Genomic DNA, 20,443 nt, shown 5'->3' on the forward strand with positions numbered 1-20,443 from the left:
TATTGTAGATATATCATTTCTCTTCTTTTTATTCTCTTATTGTCTTCTGTGTACACGCCACCGCCTACTCCACTGGTACTAGCAGCCCCCAAACAAAACAAAACCTCAGCTCAGCCCTCCTTTCAAACTCAGTCCTCACAATCCCAAAAAAAAAAAAAAAAAAAACCTGACCATTAGTTTCTTTCTTCTTGCTTTCTTAAAATAAATCATTCAGATGGTGAGTTTTTAGTTTTCTTTTCTTTCTTCAGCACTACACCTTCATCTCTTTTTTTAGTGTTTTTCTTTTTCTTTTTCTTCTCAACTATATACGCTTACTTAAATATTTACATGCACTTTAATTTTTCATAGATTTTTAGAGAAATATATGATTGAAGGCATGGGGAGGTATGAATAACATCCATATAATTAATAATAGGAATGATGATAGGTTGACTGTTTAAATTACATTGGAAATTTTGTTTTTTTCTTAAGTACGAATAACATCCATATAATTAAGTAAAAATTTATAATTAAGATTTTATTTTTTAAGTTCTTTTCAGGTTAATTTTTGAGTCATATTCTTAAAGCTTAAAGAATTATGAGCAAACAAAAAATAATTGATGCATTCTTTAATAAAAAAATGTTAGCAATTTAGAATTTATGACACCTATGGTTGTAGAAACAAATGTGGCTGTAGAAATAAATGTTGATACTTCAATGCCTAATGAACACCCTTCCAAATGTTCAAGAATTCAATCCGAAGAGATATATCGTGATCCAGGATCACGTAAACAAATATGTGAATTTTCTATCAACAAATAAGATGAATCCGACGAGCTTATCTCAAAGAAAGTCCATATCAATCTAAAAATATAGACTGTCCATACAACAATGATAATCATCGTCGTCGAAAATCGACCCCCCCATGTAAAAAATCCTAGCTATGCCCCTGAACATAATAATATTTTATAGTTGACAAGTTAATTGTTGCATTTTGTAGATAATGTTATTTATTTTTGAGCTTATATTATCAGGTTCAACTATTCAAGCATTCACATTGTTTTTCATTTAAAAAAAAAGTATAATAGTTTTTTTTTTTAAATTCATAAAAGTGGGTGTTATTAATTAGTTATTATTACCATGATGTTTGAAAGCATAGTCAAACATTTTTTACAAGTTCAATTTGGGGAAAACTGGAAAAGAATTACAGGGCTTCAGTTTTTCAAGTTTCAATCTCTTAATATTATTGTGAGTTCCAATTAAGTCAACTCTTAAAATTTATGATAATTGAATAAGATGTCTAAAGTTAAATTCCTATTTACACAAAAAACAAATCAATATTATCGTATTAACCAATTTGTTAAAGCAAAATGTGAGACTATTATAAAAGATATTATTCAAGTAAACTGGCATAATATGTGAGTTCATTTTGAGATGATAGATCTACAAATGACTTGTAAATGTAGGCAACGTGGTATTGTTAAGTGTTCGACTAGTTCCTTCTAAAAACAAAAAGTGTTTGACTGGTTTATTTGTTATTGGTTTATTTACTATGGGCAGCTAAGGTTTGTAACAAAATTAAAATTTTCATTTGGCGAGCTTGTAAAGATAAATTGCCAACTAAATATAATCTGACTGGGAGGAAAATTTTGTATGATGTTGGATGTGAATGTTGTGAAGATGGGGAGGAGTCAATAGACCATGTCTTGCTGTGCTACCCATATGCTGAAGAGGTGTGAAACTTTACAGGCTTGAGAAATAATGTTCCAATGCTCAAATTTGTCCTTTGTGGATGTGGTTGACCAAAGATGGATGATTTGGAACAAGCGGAATGAAGCTCGCCTAGGCACTCTAAAGCTTGATCCTGCATCCTTAGCCAAAAAAGCTACTGCTCATGCTCTAGAATATGTAGAGGCTAATTTTGGCAGTCTTGCTTTAGTTCCTAGTATTTTTTGATGTTTTGTTTTCCATAGGAATTTGTTTCTTCCATTTTTTCCTTTGTTTTAGTTGTTTTGGAGAATTAAATGGATATGACAACTAATTTAAATATAGCAGAAACTTTTGTATTGTTGTCCCTTGTTGGTTTCGGTTGGAGGTGTTTCCTCTAGCTTGTACTAGTTGCTCCAGTTGCATAGTTTTTGTGGTTGAATGAAATTTTGACATTTTATCCTAAAAATAAAATTAAAAAATTTATTTACTTGAACTTTTTAATAATTGGATACTACAATAGCAGACGTAAGGTCAACAAAAGACTTGGGCTAGCCTTGAGATCTTCTATTCATTAGAAACATGTTACATATATATGGGCCTAACAGTGCTCAACCCATAACCCCAAATTGCCGACTCTACCCCGATTTCATTTTCCATCACTACTAGGCCCATCCGCGGCCCTCATTCCATGGGCCATACATGTGTTGAGGATGCATCATCCATCAAGACTTTTCTTATGGTGTATTTCAAAGTTAGGAAAGAGAGGAAAGTAGATGGTAGCGGTACAAGCTAAAAGGGTTAAAGAGAGGGGAGGGGGGAGGAGAATAAAAAATAGATAATCCATTGTATTTGTTAGTTAGTTTTTCTTTTTAGATAAAAAAAAAAAAAAAGATAAAATGATAATATATCATAAAATTTGACAATTATACTCGTGTTGTTAAATTGAAATATATGTATTGTTGACATTTTAATGATAAAATCAACAATTTTATATTTTATATATGACTCAAAAAAATGGTGAGGCCAGTGGAAAATTCCATCCACTCCCATTTTCTTTCCTATCATTTTTCAACTCAACCAAACATTGGAAATATCATATTTTTCTCTCCATTTTCCTTCCCACAATTTCTATTACCTTTTCACCATAACCAAACATAGTTTAAATAAATAAATAGATAAACCTATAGGACAACACAAACTACAATTGGCAATTTAGCACTTCCCATCTTTAATCTTACAACAAAATGTGCAAGAATAAAAAATAAAGGGCAGAATGCAAAAACACCCCTTAGGGTTTGAGCCAATTGCATACTAACCTCTTGTGCTATTAGTTTTGTATAAATCATCCTTGAGATTTAGGAATTGTCCAAATTAACCCCTCCATCTCAATTTTGTTAACTATAGTTGACTAACAAAAAAAAAAAAAAAAAAAAAGTCATATGCTATGCACATATTATTTTAAAAATTATTTTATTTTTAGGAATATAGTCTCATTCACACCACGTGACAATTTTTCATCAATTATAGTAAATGAAAATTAAGATAGATAGGTTAATTGGGCAATTCTTAAATCTCAGGGGTAAGAGTTTGCAATTAACCTAAACTCGAAGGGTCTTTTTGCATTACGGCCAAAAGTAAACAAGCAACCAATCTCTCAAAAATAGTAGGAATCATACATCCTTGAATTTCATCTGTTGTGCACTTGTGTGACAATGGTTGCATGTGACCACTATACATAATACTAAGATCCTAAAATTAACTTAGAAGGCATGATGAAGAAAAAAATATATCGTGTAATTGATACATGCAATGTCTCTCATGATGCGATATTAAATGTATAAATGATATTTAACATCCCTTAAGGATGCTGCATATTATGGTTATACAAAATAAAAATTCCCCTAGTAATACATAGGTCCCACAAGTATGTGGGGCCACCATATGATGGTCGCAAGATAGCTTTCCCATGGTTGAGGGCTTGCACAACAGATCTTAGGGCCAAACTTCTAAGAACGACAAATGCATAAAGCTGTTTTTCACAAAACCAGCCCATCCAAATAGATTAGATCTTTTGAAACCCAACAGACAATGTTATCGTAGACGCAAGTAAAAAGTCAAAAACAGAGCCTATGCCTATTGTTTTTGATAACCATGTACCTATTACAGACATACCCCTATAAATATGATTGAATATGAATAAAACCACAAATAGTCTGAGATTCTTCGAATATATCACGTTCAATAATTCCTTTTCCCTATATGTCTACCACAGAATTGAGATGGCAAAATCACCTTCTCTCTACTTTTGTTTTTGGACAGGATGATTGTTTTGACACTGTAAAACAAAACGCAAATAAAAAGCTAGCTATACAACTACTTTGGAATGGAATCATCTGAGCGCGCACACACAGTTTCTTTTCCTTTTACTTTGGCCCATACAGTCTCAAACATCGTAAGAGACCCATATAAGAATTAAACCATTTTTAATAACTATTTAGTCTATTTTCAGCTTACCATGTGTATCACACTAGTGCTTGTGCAACCTTTTAAAGAAACCTGGCAAAGCATGAAAGCCCATGGGGTCATGGTCTTTCTTATTATGATTTGGTTGCTTCTCTTTAGAGGTAATATGTCCTGAAAAATTCTGAAAGGAACATTGTATCAATTCACTGTGTTAATGGTGCGTTCCCCATGTGACAAAGGGCTCCACCAGAATTACTTTTAAGCGCGATGAGGCCCAAATGGTGGACAGTCATATGGTGCCGTTGTACCTAAACGACATGGTTGATTGTTGAAATAATTCTCCACCTACAAGGAGATATAGGGCATGACCATATATACACACCCTTTCTAATGATTGTGATTTGTGACTCCCTCGATTGGGGTTTTTAATCCTACTCCTATTACAAGGAGTATTATTTAAGAAGTAAAACGTTTGTCGTTGAATAAAAAAATGGATTTGATAAGGGGTAGGTGTCTTCATTGATAGGAAAACAAGTGAAACGATGGAGACTTCACAACTGTGCGAAGTATGCAAGCACAAAGTCATTGTTTTTTTATAAGATTCTTTTTTATAAGAGCACCAAAATCATTGTTGGTGTGTTGGAAATCAGTCACGTAACAACAAGTTTATACATATACGTGCGTATCATTCTCAGCAAAAAGAAAGTAGTCATAATAATCCATTTATAATAGTTCTAACTTCTACGCTCGTTTCTTCTTAAAAAAAAAAAAAAGTTCTACGCTTGTCTATTTCTATTAATTTATTGGACTTAAAAACTAAGCTGAATAAAAATTCAGTTGTACCTAACAAAAAATATGTTTTTAAAATTTACACATATTCTAAATAAGCTGGAGTTAGTTGAAAATAAACTCAGACAAACGAGTCCTAAAGTCCTCCATGACTCGTTCTTACAGATTCCTCAGAAAAAAAAACCCTCCTCTATGACTCTGTTCACTCGGGGGGGAAAAAAAGCATTGTAATTCATATCCCTACCTATGACGGGTTGCATCAAACGATAGAAAAATATTACGCACACAATCAACACTGGGAGTATCAGAGGATGCGTCTTTGTTAGAAGAGAACAAGGGTCTTAATAAAAGTGGGTATCTATCTTAATTCTTAATATAGTGTAAATAGTCAACTAAGATGGGTTATTCTCAATTTTCTTCATCTTTTTTTTATTTTTTTTATTTTTTTAAGTGTAAACATCTCACAATGATGTGAGTCCTACCACTAACGCCTAGAGCAAGCACACGAGATCACTGTTGTATCAACAAAAATAAGAAATTATAATACATAAAAAGAACACAAGTTAAAAATACTAAAAAATAACTTAACAAGTTTCCATGAGATACCCTCTCCATCTAGGCGTAAATTATCTCTTATACCCACTTTATATGCTAGATCTTTTACAGGATTTTTGGTCTCATACATGTAGAACCGTAAAAAGCATGTTCTATGAAATAGTCACACGAGATACCGGACAAGTATATACAACAACAAAAAAACTTTACTTTGATTTGCACTCCTCATAGGAAGGGGGTCAGCAGCAGCAAACTTGTCGATCTCCTAGTAGGAATTTGATCAATTGACACTTTCAAACTATATAAACTCTAAATTGAGAGGGATAAGAGGGTTCAATACAAAATTCTCAGCATTATTATATCAGAGGTATTTATAGAGAAATGCTGGTACTCATAGGTGCTCAAACTTTCCAAGGTCCAAATTCACATAATTACAATGTGCTCAATGATTAATTGTAGTGCTCTGGCATGCAGGGGCAGGTGTAGTGGACTGAATGAGGCACGTCCTTATCAACATCAGTACAATTTGTGTTCCAAACCCTATTAAGAGTGAGCTGATACATGGTTAATGCATGGGCACATGCTATGGCAAGTTCAATTCATGGATCATTTAGCTTTTAAAAGGTGTAGTAAATTGTTCATATGATTGTGATGGGCCATTTCCCAGCTCCATTAATATAAATTGAAAATTTTTTCGGTTGGGTCGAAACACAATTATAGTGTTATTTTGATGGTGGGAACCGAAGGCAAAGAGCTTTAAATTGAGAGATAGTTTGAATAATTTAAGAGTAATATGAATATCCAATAAAATTCATGAAATATATAAGAAATTTCTCTTTTGGTTAGGTTAATGATTATTGGGTTACTAAATTCTTTTGAAGTCTCTTCCTATTTATTCAATATACTAAAATTTTCGGTTTTTTTTTCATAAGGAAGAACTAAACTATTAGTATATATATATTGTCGAATTTTAACCTATAGTGTTCGTTTCATAATAGTTACTTTTATTATCAGGTGAAGAAATCAATTGATTTTTATTATAAACGAAATTCGAACAAGATCTCCTCCTCTAAAACAGAAGGTTTTATATCAATTAAGACAATTGGAATCTGCTATACTAATCTTAGTATTCAAATCTTATTTTCTCATTTGTTATAACTATATATAACTGTATACACAAATTTGGACCACCCAAAATTTATACCATGTGCCCAACGGTTCATTCTTCACACCAAAAAGTCCGTAAGAGCTTTGAGTAAGTCCAACTCCAACCTATCAGCCTCAGAGCATAATTTTGCAACCCCACATGACTGGTTCATGGCATCCCACTTGGAGCATTGCAGCTAAAACATGGGTATGGGTTTTGGTTTGTAAACAAAGCAGATAATTTTCTGATACAGCTAGCCAGAGTGGCCTTAGGGCACCCCATGTGCTCGTACGTGTTAACATTCCAGAAAGCCACATGGCAAATAAAGACAAAAGAGCTGTCAAAATTGATTAGATGGATACCATTGGGCTAACATTATTTTATTAGAAAAAATTATTTATTTTGGTTCAAATAGGCTTATCTTAGTTGTTACAGGGAAACTGAGACTGCCAACCCCCATTCATTTACTTGCTTCCTCATAAGTCATAAGCCACCGTTTTTTATTTATTTATTTTTATTTCATTTTCTAATACCTACACCCACATGAAAAGGAAGAGTTGAGTTTGGGTCCCCCCCCCAAGGCCCCAACCCCATTGCCTCTCTTTCCATTTCTTTATCCCTCAATTATACAATGTTATAGACTCGTGATAAGTTGCATTATTTGCTAAAACGAGATATAAACCAAGCTACCTAAACAAGAAAATGTAAAAAATAAAAAATAATGGACCACTAACCCATAATGGATGGCCATGCATGCCCATGTGGTCCTTTTTTATTAGGATTTTGTATTTTGTATTTTGTATTTTTTTGGTTATTGGTATATTATGATTATCCATGTTAGTTTTAACATGTCTTTGTCACTAGTTTTACATATTAAATGTACAATGAAATAAAGTCACAAAGATTTTACACCATAATATTATATATAAATGTCCACAATTCACTAGTTTTGCATCATTTGTTAGTTTTTTTTCCTATAAAAAATTTGAAGCAATCACCAATATTTGTAATTCAATTAGTATTTCATGATATTTTCAACAAAAAGTCTAGAATTCAACTATTTTCAAATCCCAACTATCAAATATTATATATATATATATATAATATAATATAATTAATAGAACCTAAGAACTATACATGATGTTAAGGGAAAGGGGTGGAAAATTATAGTGGAACCCCCCTTTTTTTGTTTTTTTATTTGAGAGGGCTTTTTTTTTTTCGTGAGTCTTAATAAAGTAAAAAATAAATAAAAATACAAAGTGGACTAAGAAGTTTTTTTTTAAACAAATTTTTTGGATAAATTTGTTTTGAAAATATGGATTAGTAGGCGAGTGTCATATTTTGTAGGCATTTTAAGTAGAATTGGAGATATATTTTTACCCGATTGTTCTCAAGTTTTGTCTCTGCTAAAAGTAGAGTATAGGAGTATTTAAGAACCACACAAAACTCCAGTCCAAAGAAATGAATCATCTTATAAACAGTATAGATAAATATAGATATTAAAGTGGAAGATTAATAAAAAATTCAAATTCATACCATACATACATTAAATTGGAAGAGCGATGAAAGATTCAAATTAGTTTAATTGCACTATTAATTTTATTCAACTTCGCGTCCTATAATTTTATATCAAGTGTCCATTTATTTTAGAACTATTTATAAAGCATATTTAAAATTCTTTCAAATCCATCTAAATCTACTTCTATCTATTCTTTTTATATCCCATTTAAAACTACTTTTAATCTATATAAAACAATCAAAATTTTCCTATCAAATATAAATTTCAATGATAAATTTTACCATATTCAAACAAATCCTTTTCTTTTCAATATATTTTCATAATTTAATTGAAAATAATCATTAAGTAAATTCATTACATCACAATAACAAATAATTATGTTAACAAACCACATTCCTCCCCCCCTTCAAATAGATTAATCAAGAATAAACAATTTTTATATTTTACCAAAAAAAATTCTTATAGAGGTTTTGTTTTGTTTTGCTTTGCTTTTATTTATTTATTAATGAAATACGTATTTTTGTTGGTTTATAGGTGAGGTAGAAAGGGAGTTTGGTTTCTGAAAGAGACCTTGTATTTTATTATTAATATTTAAAAAAAAAATCAGTGAAAGATAAGTAAACATTTTTTTAATGATGGATTTAAAAATTTGGCTCAATGCTTGCTTGTGAGCACCATAATGCATGTTTGTGTGTTTTGTTTTTATTCACGAACTAGTAAAAGGGAGAGGGGGAAAAAGACGAGACCTACAAATAAGTAAATAACCATATCCATATATATAGTTTTTTTTGAGAATCTATCCATATATATAGTTGATAGTTTATGAGTAAAAAAAGAAAGGTAATCGCTTAAAATTCTCATTTTAGCATTGTAGTGGAAAATGGATATAGCCTTATCTAACATATGAGTAGAATTTAGTTTCGGGTACCTTTCTCAAGTATTAAATTTGTCAAGGTCAACAATCAATGGCGTGTGAGGGTGTCCTTTCAACCCAAGCCATAGACCTTTCAACAACTTATTATTCAATATTTGTTTTGTTAAGCTAATAATTGATGGTAATTCATATAAAATTGTTTTTTTTTTTTCCCTTAACAAGATTTGAACATAATATTTATATCTAATCTAAACCTCCTATCCTTTTCTAAATTTACTTGCAAAAAGATCTACATCGATTTTTCTATAAAATTGAAATTAAAAAAAAGAAAAAGAAAGAGTGTATCTTGAACAGTTAAAATCTTGTCTGCCTTTTCTGCCCCTCTCATGCCCCCCATGTCCCAGCTTTGATAAAGTTCTGGTCGTATGAGATATCATATAATAGGACTGGTAGCACAAAAACTTTACTATTATTGGTACCAGACTAATGCTAGGTAGTGGACCATACCTAAAACAAGAGCACTTTTACAACCTTAATTATCAGTACAAAACAACAAGTGCAGTGGATAAAATAATGAGTAACAGCACACAATCTTTTTCTGCAAATGTTAATGTTGTAAATTATTATTAAAGTTACCTTATCCTTTTTTTTTTTTTTTTTTAAGAAATAATTACAGTATCTTACTTTCATATGATCCATGTAGCTTATTTATTATTAATGCTAATCACGTTATCCATCATCATCATCATCATTTTTATCAACACTAATGACAACATCAACGGTCATATTATTAGTTATGTCAAAGCTCTATGTATGCAGTGGTTTCGAATTTGTGAATTTGAGTACGTGAAGGATTAAGATATTTTAGAACTTTTAGGTTAACTTTTTTATTTTTAAGAAAACAGAAGGAGCTTTAAGGTTAACTTTATCATTCGGTTTTTAAAACTTCATTTATCCATTCCGACGTGAGTAGATTAGATTTTATTGCAATATAAAAAATTTAGCAAACGCTGATAGTTGAGTTGACGTCTATTTAAACTTGAGGATGTAACAAAATCAAATCAAATATGAAAAATAATTTATAAGATTTAAAAAAATTATAGTAAAATAGTCAACTAATTTGTAATTCTCTAACCCTATCTCAAAAGAAAAAAAGAAAAAGAAAAAGGAAAAGAAAAAAAAAAAGCAGTTCTGATCCAAATTTGGATATGGATACACCGGCAAACTCTGAATACTTCTATCACAAGTAAAACATTGTACTACACAGTAGAGTAGTGGACTCAGTCCACAGTTCACACCAGACTAGACCACGAAATTTACTGAAGAAAACGTAAATTTATCGCGAGTCTCGTGAATTTAAAGTTGGGTGGATAAGATAAGAAAGATACCTAGTTTTGTTTTCATTTCCAATAAAATTTTAGCAAAAGAGAAAAAAGAAAAGTAAAGTGTAGAGATCTGAGTCTGACACAGCCTTTTCATTTATCTATCTATCTCTCTCTCTTTTCTCAACGGACACAGGACAATGCTTTGGAACCAACGGAGCGGACTCGATAAATGGCGGACTCCAATTTTAGAGTTTAGCTAGATTTAAGGAACGTGTTTGAGGTCCGTGTTCTTTTAAACTTTACTACGTTTTAGTAACATTCTACTTTCCAAGGCGGTTTTGTTTTTGTTGTCTCAGTTAGACACAGAAAGAGAGAGAAAGAGAAAGAGAGAGAGAGAGAGAGAGAGAGAGAGAGTAACTGAGACTGAGAGTCTTGGTGGCTGGTGTGAGAGAGAGAGAGAGAGAGAGAGAGAGACAGAAAAATATGGTGAAATCTACCTCATGCTTCAAAATAATCACCTGCGGTAGCGATTCAAAGGACAAGGATGATCTCGAGGTCTCCGAGGTACCTGATTGGTTTCAGTCTTCTTTGTTTTCGTTGACTTTCTTTCTGTTGTGATTTGGTTTGGTGTTCTTGTTAGATTTGTATTGGTTACAAAAATGCTATTATTGGAAAGTTTGTAGTATTTTTTTAAGATCTGAGAAGTCAAATCAAATTAAACTGAGTTTCAGTGCAACTGTGTGATTGAATTAAAGCCGAGCTTTTGATTTCTTCTTATATATGTATATATTAAGATCTGAGGGATTTCTTGTTTCTGATTTGGTTTATTCAGTAATTAAGCAATGATGATTCTGATTTTTTTTATTTAAAAAATAAATAAAATTTGATGCAGTGTGTTTGGACTTACTATTTTTACTAGCATTATGAGTAATTGAGTTCTTACAATCAGTTCTTTGTTGGTTTAGCACAAATGCTTGTTCACAATGAAGCAGTTATATTCATTAAGATTGCTGAATAGTGAAGCACATTATGTTGATCCTGCTTGTCATTTACAGAAAGAAAGAGAGAATTTTTTTTAAAAAAAATACTGGAAGATTCATATTGCAGTGTGTAGTTGATTTGGTATCAATAATTGGACAAAGAAAAAGCAAAAAAGGTGTGAGTGAAATCACATTGGAAGAGTACAATGTGTTTGAAAGATTTATGCGACGAAAGATAGAGATGGGTTCATTCGTACAATTATCAATTGACTTGATACATTTGCAGATCTTGCAAATTTTTATAATGTTTTTCTGAGAACTGTCTTTTTCCTACTCTTATCAAGTTTTCCTGAAGCCATTTTCCAATGAAGTAGTGTTGCGAGGTCATAATTCATATAGATTGGAACTTAGTGCTATTAATGGACAGAGCAATAAGAGGAGGGCAGTCAGTTTTATGTGTGTGTATTGTGTTGTGTTGAATTGTGTTATTTGTGCTTCACTCCAGGCCAAGGGTTCAAGTGACAAACGTGGGTGGAGTTTCCGGAAGAGGTCTGCCCGGCATCGAGTGCTTAGCAACACTGTTATCTCAGAAACCCCCTCCTCTGCAAATAAGGAGAGCCCAGAAGATGTTAATATTAACTATCAACAACCAGCCAACTCTACTGTTCTGGAGAAAATTTCAGTGATACAATCAATAGATGAGAAACCCCAGCTGTCGACTTCAGTGGAAACAAAAGTAATTGAGACAGTGGTTCCTACTGAAAATGAAAATAAGCTTGATGTATGCAAAGAGGAGTCTGTTATTATTGTCGAAAATAAGCTTGATGTATGCAAAGAGGAGTCTGTTATTATTGTCGAAAATAAGCTTGATGTATACGCAGAGGAGTCTGTTGTTATTGTCATCCAGGCTGCTATCAGAGGGTTTCTGGTAGTCTCTTTGTCTTAACTGTATGAGTGCAAAACTTGCTAGGTTGGTATCCATACTTACCTTTCTTTTTATTAAAAACCATTTTCCAGGGTCAGATAATGCTGTTGAAGCTTAAGAATGTTGTTAAATTGCAAGCTGCTGTTCGTGGGTATCTGGTTCGAAGTCATGCTGTGGGAACCCTACGTTGTGTTCAAGCCATTGCCAAAATGCAAGCTCTTGTTCGTGCCCGCCGTGCTCGTTTGTCTCTAGAGGGTTCATATCCAGAAAATAAATTAGGTGGGAAGCATGAGAACAATACCGATACTTCAAAGACCTGGGTAATGCTACTGGAATCTTACTCAGTATATTTCGAAATTCAAACCATATAGGGTTGATGAGGCTTTTTATTTTTTATATGACTTGAGATAGAATAGAATGGAGGAAAAGAATACATTTAACTGATCCTAACTAATTTGTTGAGGATTCATAGCTGACCCCAAAATTTTGGGATTAAGGCTTGCTGTTGTTGTTGTAGTATTCTTGTTCATATTGGTTTGACAATCGGCTATAATCTATATACTGGCTATCAACCTCAGAAACTCCCTCTGTAAAAATGTTGATCTGTTATGATAACAATATCTCAACTTGCTAAATAAATAAACAAAATAAAAGAGTCAGGGATTCCTTTTGTAAAAGTGTTTAATAAATTATTATAAGTTATAACCATTCTTGAAATGTCACTTGCCTAATAAATAAACGCATAAAAGAAGTCACTGCCCCCTTTGTAAAAATGCTAATCTATTACAATAACTATATCTTGAAATATTACCCTCTAAAGAAATAAATGGAAACAAAAGTTAGTGCTTCAAACTCTGCTTGTTCAATATAATAATTTTCTAGAGAAGGGGGAGGGGGAGGGGGAGGGTAGGTTTCAATACCCAAACAATTTCAAGCTTTAAAAAAAAAAGATCTAAAAGGGTGAGCAAATTAATAAAGATTTGTGTAGACATGCAAATATTACCTATGGAACAATGTAGAATGAAAAAAAATCAGAGTGAGATGCTTTTTGTGATTGTGCAGACATGCAAATATTGCCTATGCCTTTTGGAACAATCAAATAGCCTTTGTTGCAGTTCATAGGCATTCACCACCTATCAATCGCTGCCAGGATTTCACATAATAGTGGGATAATGTCCCCCTGAGCTTTCATCTTACTAGGTAGTACTTGAATGAAAAGATAGATTGAATAATGTTTTAGAAACTAAGTAATATCATTAATCTACTTTAGAGTCTAAAATTTTCATGAAGTGTTGTAAACTATCAACGGTATCATTAATGGTGAGTATCACAGGGTAAGTTAGGGATTCATAATTGACCCATTACTGAATCTTGTTTACTGTTGGAGCTTGGTTTATTGCCAATTTATTGGATGCTAGGCAATGTATTCTTATCCTTTTAATAAGCAACAATTACCGTTATCACATGTTTAGACAACCTTGCCTGGTTATTCCATTTTACAGGAGAAGGAAAAATTAGCAATGGAATCTAATGTAACATACACTTCCATTGAGAAGCTGCTAAGCAATGGTTTTGCCCGTCAGGTATGACAATATTTCTTTCTGCTGTTTTATAGTCTTGTCAGCCTATTTATTCTTACAAATGTATAGCCTGACTAAATTGATTACTTTTCAAAATTAAAGCTGTTGGAATCAAGACCAAAGACCAAACCTATCCATGTTAAGTGTGATCCTTCTAAACATGATTCTGCTTGGAAGTGGTTGGAGAGGTGGATGTCTGTTTCTTCACCAGATATTGTTGAGTCAAAGAAAGCAGAGCCAATTACAGAAAAACAGGAAAGAGAACAGGATGAGAACTTGGTGTCTCATTTTGAAACTGAAATTCCATCTGAAGTATCTCCTGAGTCAAAGGACGCTGAGTCCAACAATAGGGAATCACTGGTGCCATCCGAAAGCGAAGATAATCTGATTACTTATGATCCCAACGACTTCAACTTTCAGGCATACAATCCTACCTCTTTGTCAGAAGATGATTTAGATCAGCCTCGGCCTGAAAGCACAAATACATCTGATGCAAAAGAAACCTTGTTGGACATGATTTCTCTTCCAAATCAAAGTACTCAAGCAGATTCAAATTCTCAAGTGGAGTTCAATTTTCTTCCTTTGAAGCCTGAAACAGAAACTGAACAGCCAAAACGCTCTATGAAGAGACTTGCCTCAGAACAGTTGGACACTGAAGAGAAGAAGTGTGTATTTGGATCAAGAAAGCCGAGCAATCCTGCATTTATTGCTGCCCAGTCGAAATTCGAAGAGCTTAGTACAATTACCAGTGCAGGTAAAGATGCTGAAGTTGAATCACATATAGACACAACTCTGTCTGGAGTAAGTACTGTAATCAGGACAAAGGAGCTCGGTATAGCAGAAAATTCAACCCCTCACAGTTCAAGGGTTCAAGTAGGTGGCTCTGAATGTGGCACTGAACTCTCTATTTCTTCTACCCTTGATTCGCCTGACATATATGAAGTTGGAGCACCGGAGTGTGAGCATGAAGCCAAAGTTTTAGAGGATGGAATTGACAATCCAAACAGCATGAAAAACATGGATGTTGAATCCAAGGATGAATCTTCCGTCTCAATATCTAACTTATCTACCTGTGTCTTGGATAAGCCAGAGAATCTTGGTGATGTCAATGGTGAATCTGTAAATCTAATTGTGACTACGGACACCCCACTGATAGAGCCTAAGCTGGAGAAGGATGCATCAGCTGATCTGCAGAGACAGCCGGACTCTGTGACAGGTCATCAACCATACCGGACATCTCCAGAAGCTTCTCCCAGAAGCCATATAACTGTGCCTGAATCTCATGGGACGCCTTCTAGTCAGGTATCTGTGAAATCTAAAAAGAAAAGAAGTGATAAGAGTGGATCCAACCAAAAGCCTAGATCCCTGTCAGGGGGTAAGAAATCACCTTCGAATCCAAATCATGATTCTGGCTCAAGAGGTAGTGTGGAACAATTGCCAAGAGAGGAGAAAAATGGGAAGAGACGCAATTCCTTTGGTTCAGCAAAATCAGACCCTATTGATCAAGAACCAATAGAGAGCAATACTAATAGTTCTCTTCCCCATTTCATGCAAGCCACAGAATCTGCTAGAGCCAAGCTCCAAGCAAATTTCTCTCCAAGATCAAGTCCAGATGTGCAAGACAGAGACAGTTACATAAAGAAGAGACATTCCTTACCAGGTGCAAATGGGAGGCAAGGGTCTCCACGTATTTTACGTTCAACGTCTCAAGCCCAGCAGAGTGCGAAGGGAAATGTTACTTATCAGCATGGTATTCTCTCGACCTCATATGTATTATTTGAAGTCTTGTTAATTTATATTCAACTTAAGTTAAACTTGGCCTTAATCCCAATTAAATTGGGGTGGATTACTGATCATTACCAACTAATCCTGGTCAGCATGTGTATTCTTTTTTGTCATTTTATCTTATTTGAAATCATAATTTTGTTGCCTCCTCTTTTTTCCCCCCTCATTCCAATCTGAATTAAATCATGTGTTCTCACCGGTACATTAATCCTTTTGCCCATAGCGGCATAGCCAAACCATCTTACATAACTCTCTCATCTATTCTTCCATAGGAATTACCTTTGAACAAATGACTTTAGTCCTTATCTTTCGTAGCATTCCCTATTATTTATCTTAACATTTTCATTTTTGCTACTGTCACTTTATGAATGTGTTTCTTCTCAACAATTTGATGTTTTTATCATATTGTATAAATGGTTTTATAGCAGTCCTATAGTTTTTTTTTTTTTCCTTTTTCTTTAGCTCAATAGGTTTTTTAGGGTTAACACAATACTCTTATGTACTTCCCCATTTCATTCACCTGCTCTTATTGTATGAGTCACATCGTTCTTAATTTTCCCATATGAACTGCAGCACACACTCTTCACTATTATATTAGCTGAACGTCTTGATTAGACAAAATATGCTTAGAGTAATCATCATCTACTTGATAGGATTGCTACTTTAAGTACAAATTAAATTTTCATTCTTCCTGACACTTTGAATGCCTTTCCCCACACTGAAAAAGTGTTAGATTTGTGATTCAAGCATGTCCTGTTTGTGCATCCTTTTGACTACTCTGCTTTTACCATCTTTCCGATGTGTAATCCATTATATATATACAAGTTTAACCACAATTTGGCATTTTAATCAAATATTTATAGTATGGTCCTCTACATGGTATTATGGTGTATCCCACTTGGCATGTGTTGATGCCATTCTAGCGCAATAGCAAAGCACAGTGGGTAGAGGTTTGTTTTGAGCCTCTGGAATTCTCTTCTTATTGATGATAGCAAAGGAAAGAATATGTAAGAAGTATAAAGTAGCATCTCTGCATTAAGACTTGGTAACTTACTGCTTGATCCTGCTTTTTTTCAGAAAGAAAATGGCAGAGGTGAAGACATTTGAATTTATCATATGCCTCAAAAGGAAATGATGGTGGATCACCAGTGTCCTAGATGGGCAAGTTGGAGTCAATTATTGATCTACTTGACGGGTAGCTACTTAGTTTTGTATACTGGTTTTTCTCCTCTTTGATTGTGCTAGTTAATCCATGGATGGAATTGGGGGTTTGTGTGGAAAGGTTACATACATATGAAACTGAATGAGGTTTTCGTGTAAATTACTACCGCTATCACTACCATTATTTTTTATAATTTTTTTTTTTTATTAAATTTCTTCCCCGGTATTATGTAAGTTTAACAGTGTTTGTGAGTGTGATATTTAGGTGAATTACCAGATGTTTTTACATGTTACAAGGTTGAGATCTTTTAAAGGCTTTGACCAAATATTGTAATAAATTGGATTTCTGTATTTCCTTTTGCCTTTATTATAAGTGTCTTTTAATGTTGTGTAAATGTTTGGGTTTCCGACTCTTTCCTTCTTTTTATTTTAGTATTTTTATAAGAATGTAGTGGGGGGAGGAGTTGGGGGACTTGGGGTTCAAACTCTATATATGTGTATATATATATATATATACGGAGTATATATGTATGAGACATCACAAAGGATGACATTACCACCAGGGTAATCATTTGAATCTCGATCTCCCAACTCTTTCCTTCTAAAATTTTAGAAATACTCAGCATTTGGTTAATGATAATGCAAACCCGATTTCAGCAATTGCGTGGGCACTATATGCTGGTGAGTGATGAATCTCTATGGATAAAATTATCGTGGGATTTATCAACAAAAGTTGCCATTGGTAGTGTGTCAATGGCATCGTAATGAATTGTAAAGAGTCTTGCTATGTTTAATCTCTTTTACAATTGTTGGAACGCGAGAACCAACTTCATTATTTGATAGGGTTAGGACTAATTCTGAAGCTTGCTCCTCTACCTCTTTTAATATCCAATTATTGATTTTAGCCTACAGCTTTTTGATTGAGGATTTTGCCAATTGAGGATTTTGCCAATATCAAAGGGTAAGTTGCACTTTTTACCTCGGTTACATTTAACCCCTAGAACTATTGAAATCTGCAATCGATGTCAGAATTTAAAATTACATTGGGCTTAAAACCTCCTATTGTCTTCTATATTGTTAGCTTTGACATAGAATATAAATGTGTGCATCACGTGTGATTTTTGACCCTCTGATTGGACTAAACTTCTACATTAAAAATTAAATAAAAAAAAAATATTCCACCATTTATCTTTATTTCCCGAAAAGTAAAAACATTTTGAGCAAAATCCTATCAAGCTCAACAACAAAAACACATTTCTAGAACTAGTCTAATTTCAATTGGGAATTCTTGGGACCTTTAGCATTAAGAAGAGCCTCTCAAATTGCGAATTTTCATTCATTTTACCATTTAATAACTTATAAGCAGATCTCGGTAAAAAATTTCATTCTATATAGTTACTCACCTTATACATTGGTTGGTTATGTCCCTACCCAATCAATGTTTTCGACACACCTTCACAACCAAACACGGCAGTATGGAACCGACTATAAGAAAATTGTCCCTTGCAACGTTTGAATTTGAAGGGGCACAATTAGTCCAATAGGTTTGTAAAGTTTGAGTAAGTGAAATGTTAATGTAATAAGTTATAATTAGTGTAAGACCACTTTACTTGAGTTTACACGTAGACAATTTTAATTATGCACTAATTATAACATGTCACTTCATTAATAATTATTATTATTATTATTATTTTTTTTTTTTGCTGAAGTCTAAACCTTTATATTAAGGCGTAAGTGTGTTTGTATAAATAGTGGATCAAACATTAGTAAGAATGGATTGGGCTACTTGTTAGGCCAGCACAGCTCTGAGAAACTATGACCAAGAGCTTAGGCCTGAGAACCAGGTTGACTGGATTATAATCTGGCTTAATATCAAGACTGCGTTTGGCTCCAAATTAAAAAGTCACTTATTTTATTATTCAGCTTATTTTTGTTACTATTCATAAGCTCCTTTCCACTTTTTGATACTATTCATGGGTCCCACTATATTATTTTAGCTAACTTTTACTTTTTATCTACAGTACTTTCAGCAAAATATATAGATCCCAAACAGACCCTAAATATTGGATTAATTATGCCTGATGATTTTCGGCTGAGCTAGCACAAAATTATTTCAATAATTTTTTTATCTGACAAAAAATTTATTTTACAATATCTTTAAGAATTCCTAATACGATTCTTCTTGTTGTAACTTGTAGCAGTTTCCAAATAAATTGGCTGCATATTAAAATACTGTAACAATTTGAGGTTTTTTTTTAACAATAACAATTTGAGGTTTCATCCTTGTGCATTATAGAAGGGCAATATATATATATATGTGTGTGTGTGTGTGTGTGTGTGTGTGTGTGTAATGTTCATATACATTTGACCCTCTTATAACTAATATTATGTTATTATCATCATTAATACTTTATTGAGGCACCAATTTCGTTCCATAATGTATAATTACACTTCGAAACTAATTGTGCTTCAGTTTTTTATTTTATTTTTGAAGACTTTAAGTCACACGAATAGAAGCTAGACTTATTTTTAAAATAAATCGTTGATTAATAAATTTAATTACCTTTTTAAAATAAAAAAATTAGACCAATAGATTCATTTTTCAAGGGTCTATCATTCCTTTAAATATATTTTAAAATTTTCTGACTTTGTTTCTCATTAAACCAATACTTTAAAACGTTTTTATCTTTTTGTTCATTTTCCTATACTTTAGCTAGGTTTATTTTAAAGTTCGGTGAAGTTCTTTCCAGAATAATCATATATAAAAAAAATTATAAAAAAACTTTAATTCTCTAATTATAAAACTGATAGTAAAACCTCATTGTTTATACTTCTAGATTATTTGGAGAAAAAAAAAAAATTTTCACTTACAAAAAAATGGTGGAGAAAGTTATTTGATTAATAATTTTTTCATCCACAATAATTATCAAAATATAAGAGATCAATTATAAAAATCATCCAATGGATTGGACCTATGTTAATTTATATTTCCCCTCTAAAACCACATCTTTTTTTGGTAGTAGTTCTTTTTTTTTTTTTTTTTTTTTTTTTTTTTTTTTTTTTGAGAATCCATCTTCAACATATTAAAAAAGAAATCAGTCAAAGTCGGCTAAAAGTACATCAGAAGCTGGTGGTGGAACATCCTCCATCCACACTAAAAAACCATCAATAGTTTTTGCAAATTTGGCTAAAGAATGAGCAATTGAGTTCCCCGACCTCCGGGTATGAGAAAAGGAAATGCAATTACAGTAAACTAAAAATTGCTTAACGGAAGAAATCAAATGGCCAAAAGAAGAGAAAGAGTCCTCTTTTTTCCTTAAGGCTGAAATAACCACCTCGGAGTCTCCCTCGACAATAAAAGAGGGTAGATTGAGGTCCATAGCAAGGGTGATAACTCGAACAGCTGCAAGTGCTTCAACTTTGTCAGATGATGATGGCAGCTTGATCTTTTCTACCAAGGAAGCGAGTACCTTTCCATGAGAATCACATACAACAACTCCTAACCTAGCTTCCTCTGTATCTTTGAAGAGCGCACCGTCAAAGTTGATTTTGATGAGCGATGGAGGAGGAGGTTCCCATTTAGGCTGAGACCGTTGAGGAGGGAGAGATTGCAACGTTGCTGCTGGTTGTGCCTCTTTAAACTTGTGGAGC

The 20,443-nt window shown here is 33.1% G+C and overlaps 1 protein-coding gene across 1 annotated transcript; it reads left to right on the forward strand.

Moving 5' to 3' along the window:
• The first annotated feature begins 10,451 nt into the window (after positions 1-10,451).
• On the forward strand, positions 10,452-17,159 carry LOC115974457 (protein IQ-DOMAIN 32). Its single transcript, XM_031094835.1, has 6 exons — positions 10,452-10,925; positions 11,847-12,269; positions 12,359-12,586; positions 13,769-13,849; positions 13,949-15,596; positions 16,709-17,159. The coding sequence occupies exons 1-6, from the start codon at positions 10,845-10,847 to the stop codon at positions 16,726-16,728; spliced, it is 2,481 nt and encodes an 826-aa protein (XP_030950695.1). The 5' UTR covers positions 10,452-10,844; the 3' UTR covers positions 16,729-17,159.
• The last annotated feature ends 3,284 nt before the right edge of the window (positions 17,160-20,443 follow it).

The sequence above is a fragment of the Quercus lobata genome, chromosome 2, assembly GCF_001633185.2.
Source record: "Quercus lobata isolate SW786 chromosome 2, ValleyOak3.0 Primary Assembly, whole genome shotgun sequence".
NCBI lineage: Eukaryota > Viridiplantae > Streptophyta > Magnoliopsida > Fagales > Fagaceae > Quercus > Quercus lobata.

What these genes read in the sequence shown, in the direction of transcription:
- LOC115974457 (XM_031094835.1), top strand. Translation starts at nt 10,845, where the DNA reads ATGGTGAAATCTACCTCATGCTTCAAAATAATCACCTGCGGTAGCGAT. An exon ending in CCGATACTTCAAAGACCTGG is followed by an intron (nt 12,587 to 13,768) that starts GTAATGCTACTG and finishes TCCATTTTACAG; the next exon opens with GAGAAGGAAAAATTAGCAAT. An exon ending in AAATGTTACTTATCAGCATG is followed by an intron (nt 15,597 to 16,708) that starts GTATTCTCTCGA and finishes GCTTTTTTTCAG; the next exon opens with AAAGAAAATGGCAGAGGTGA.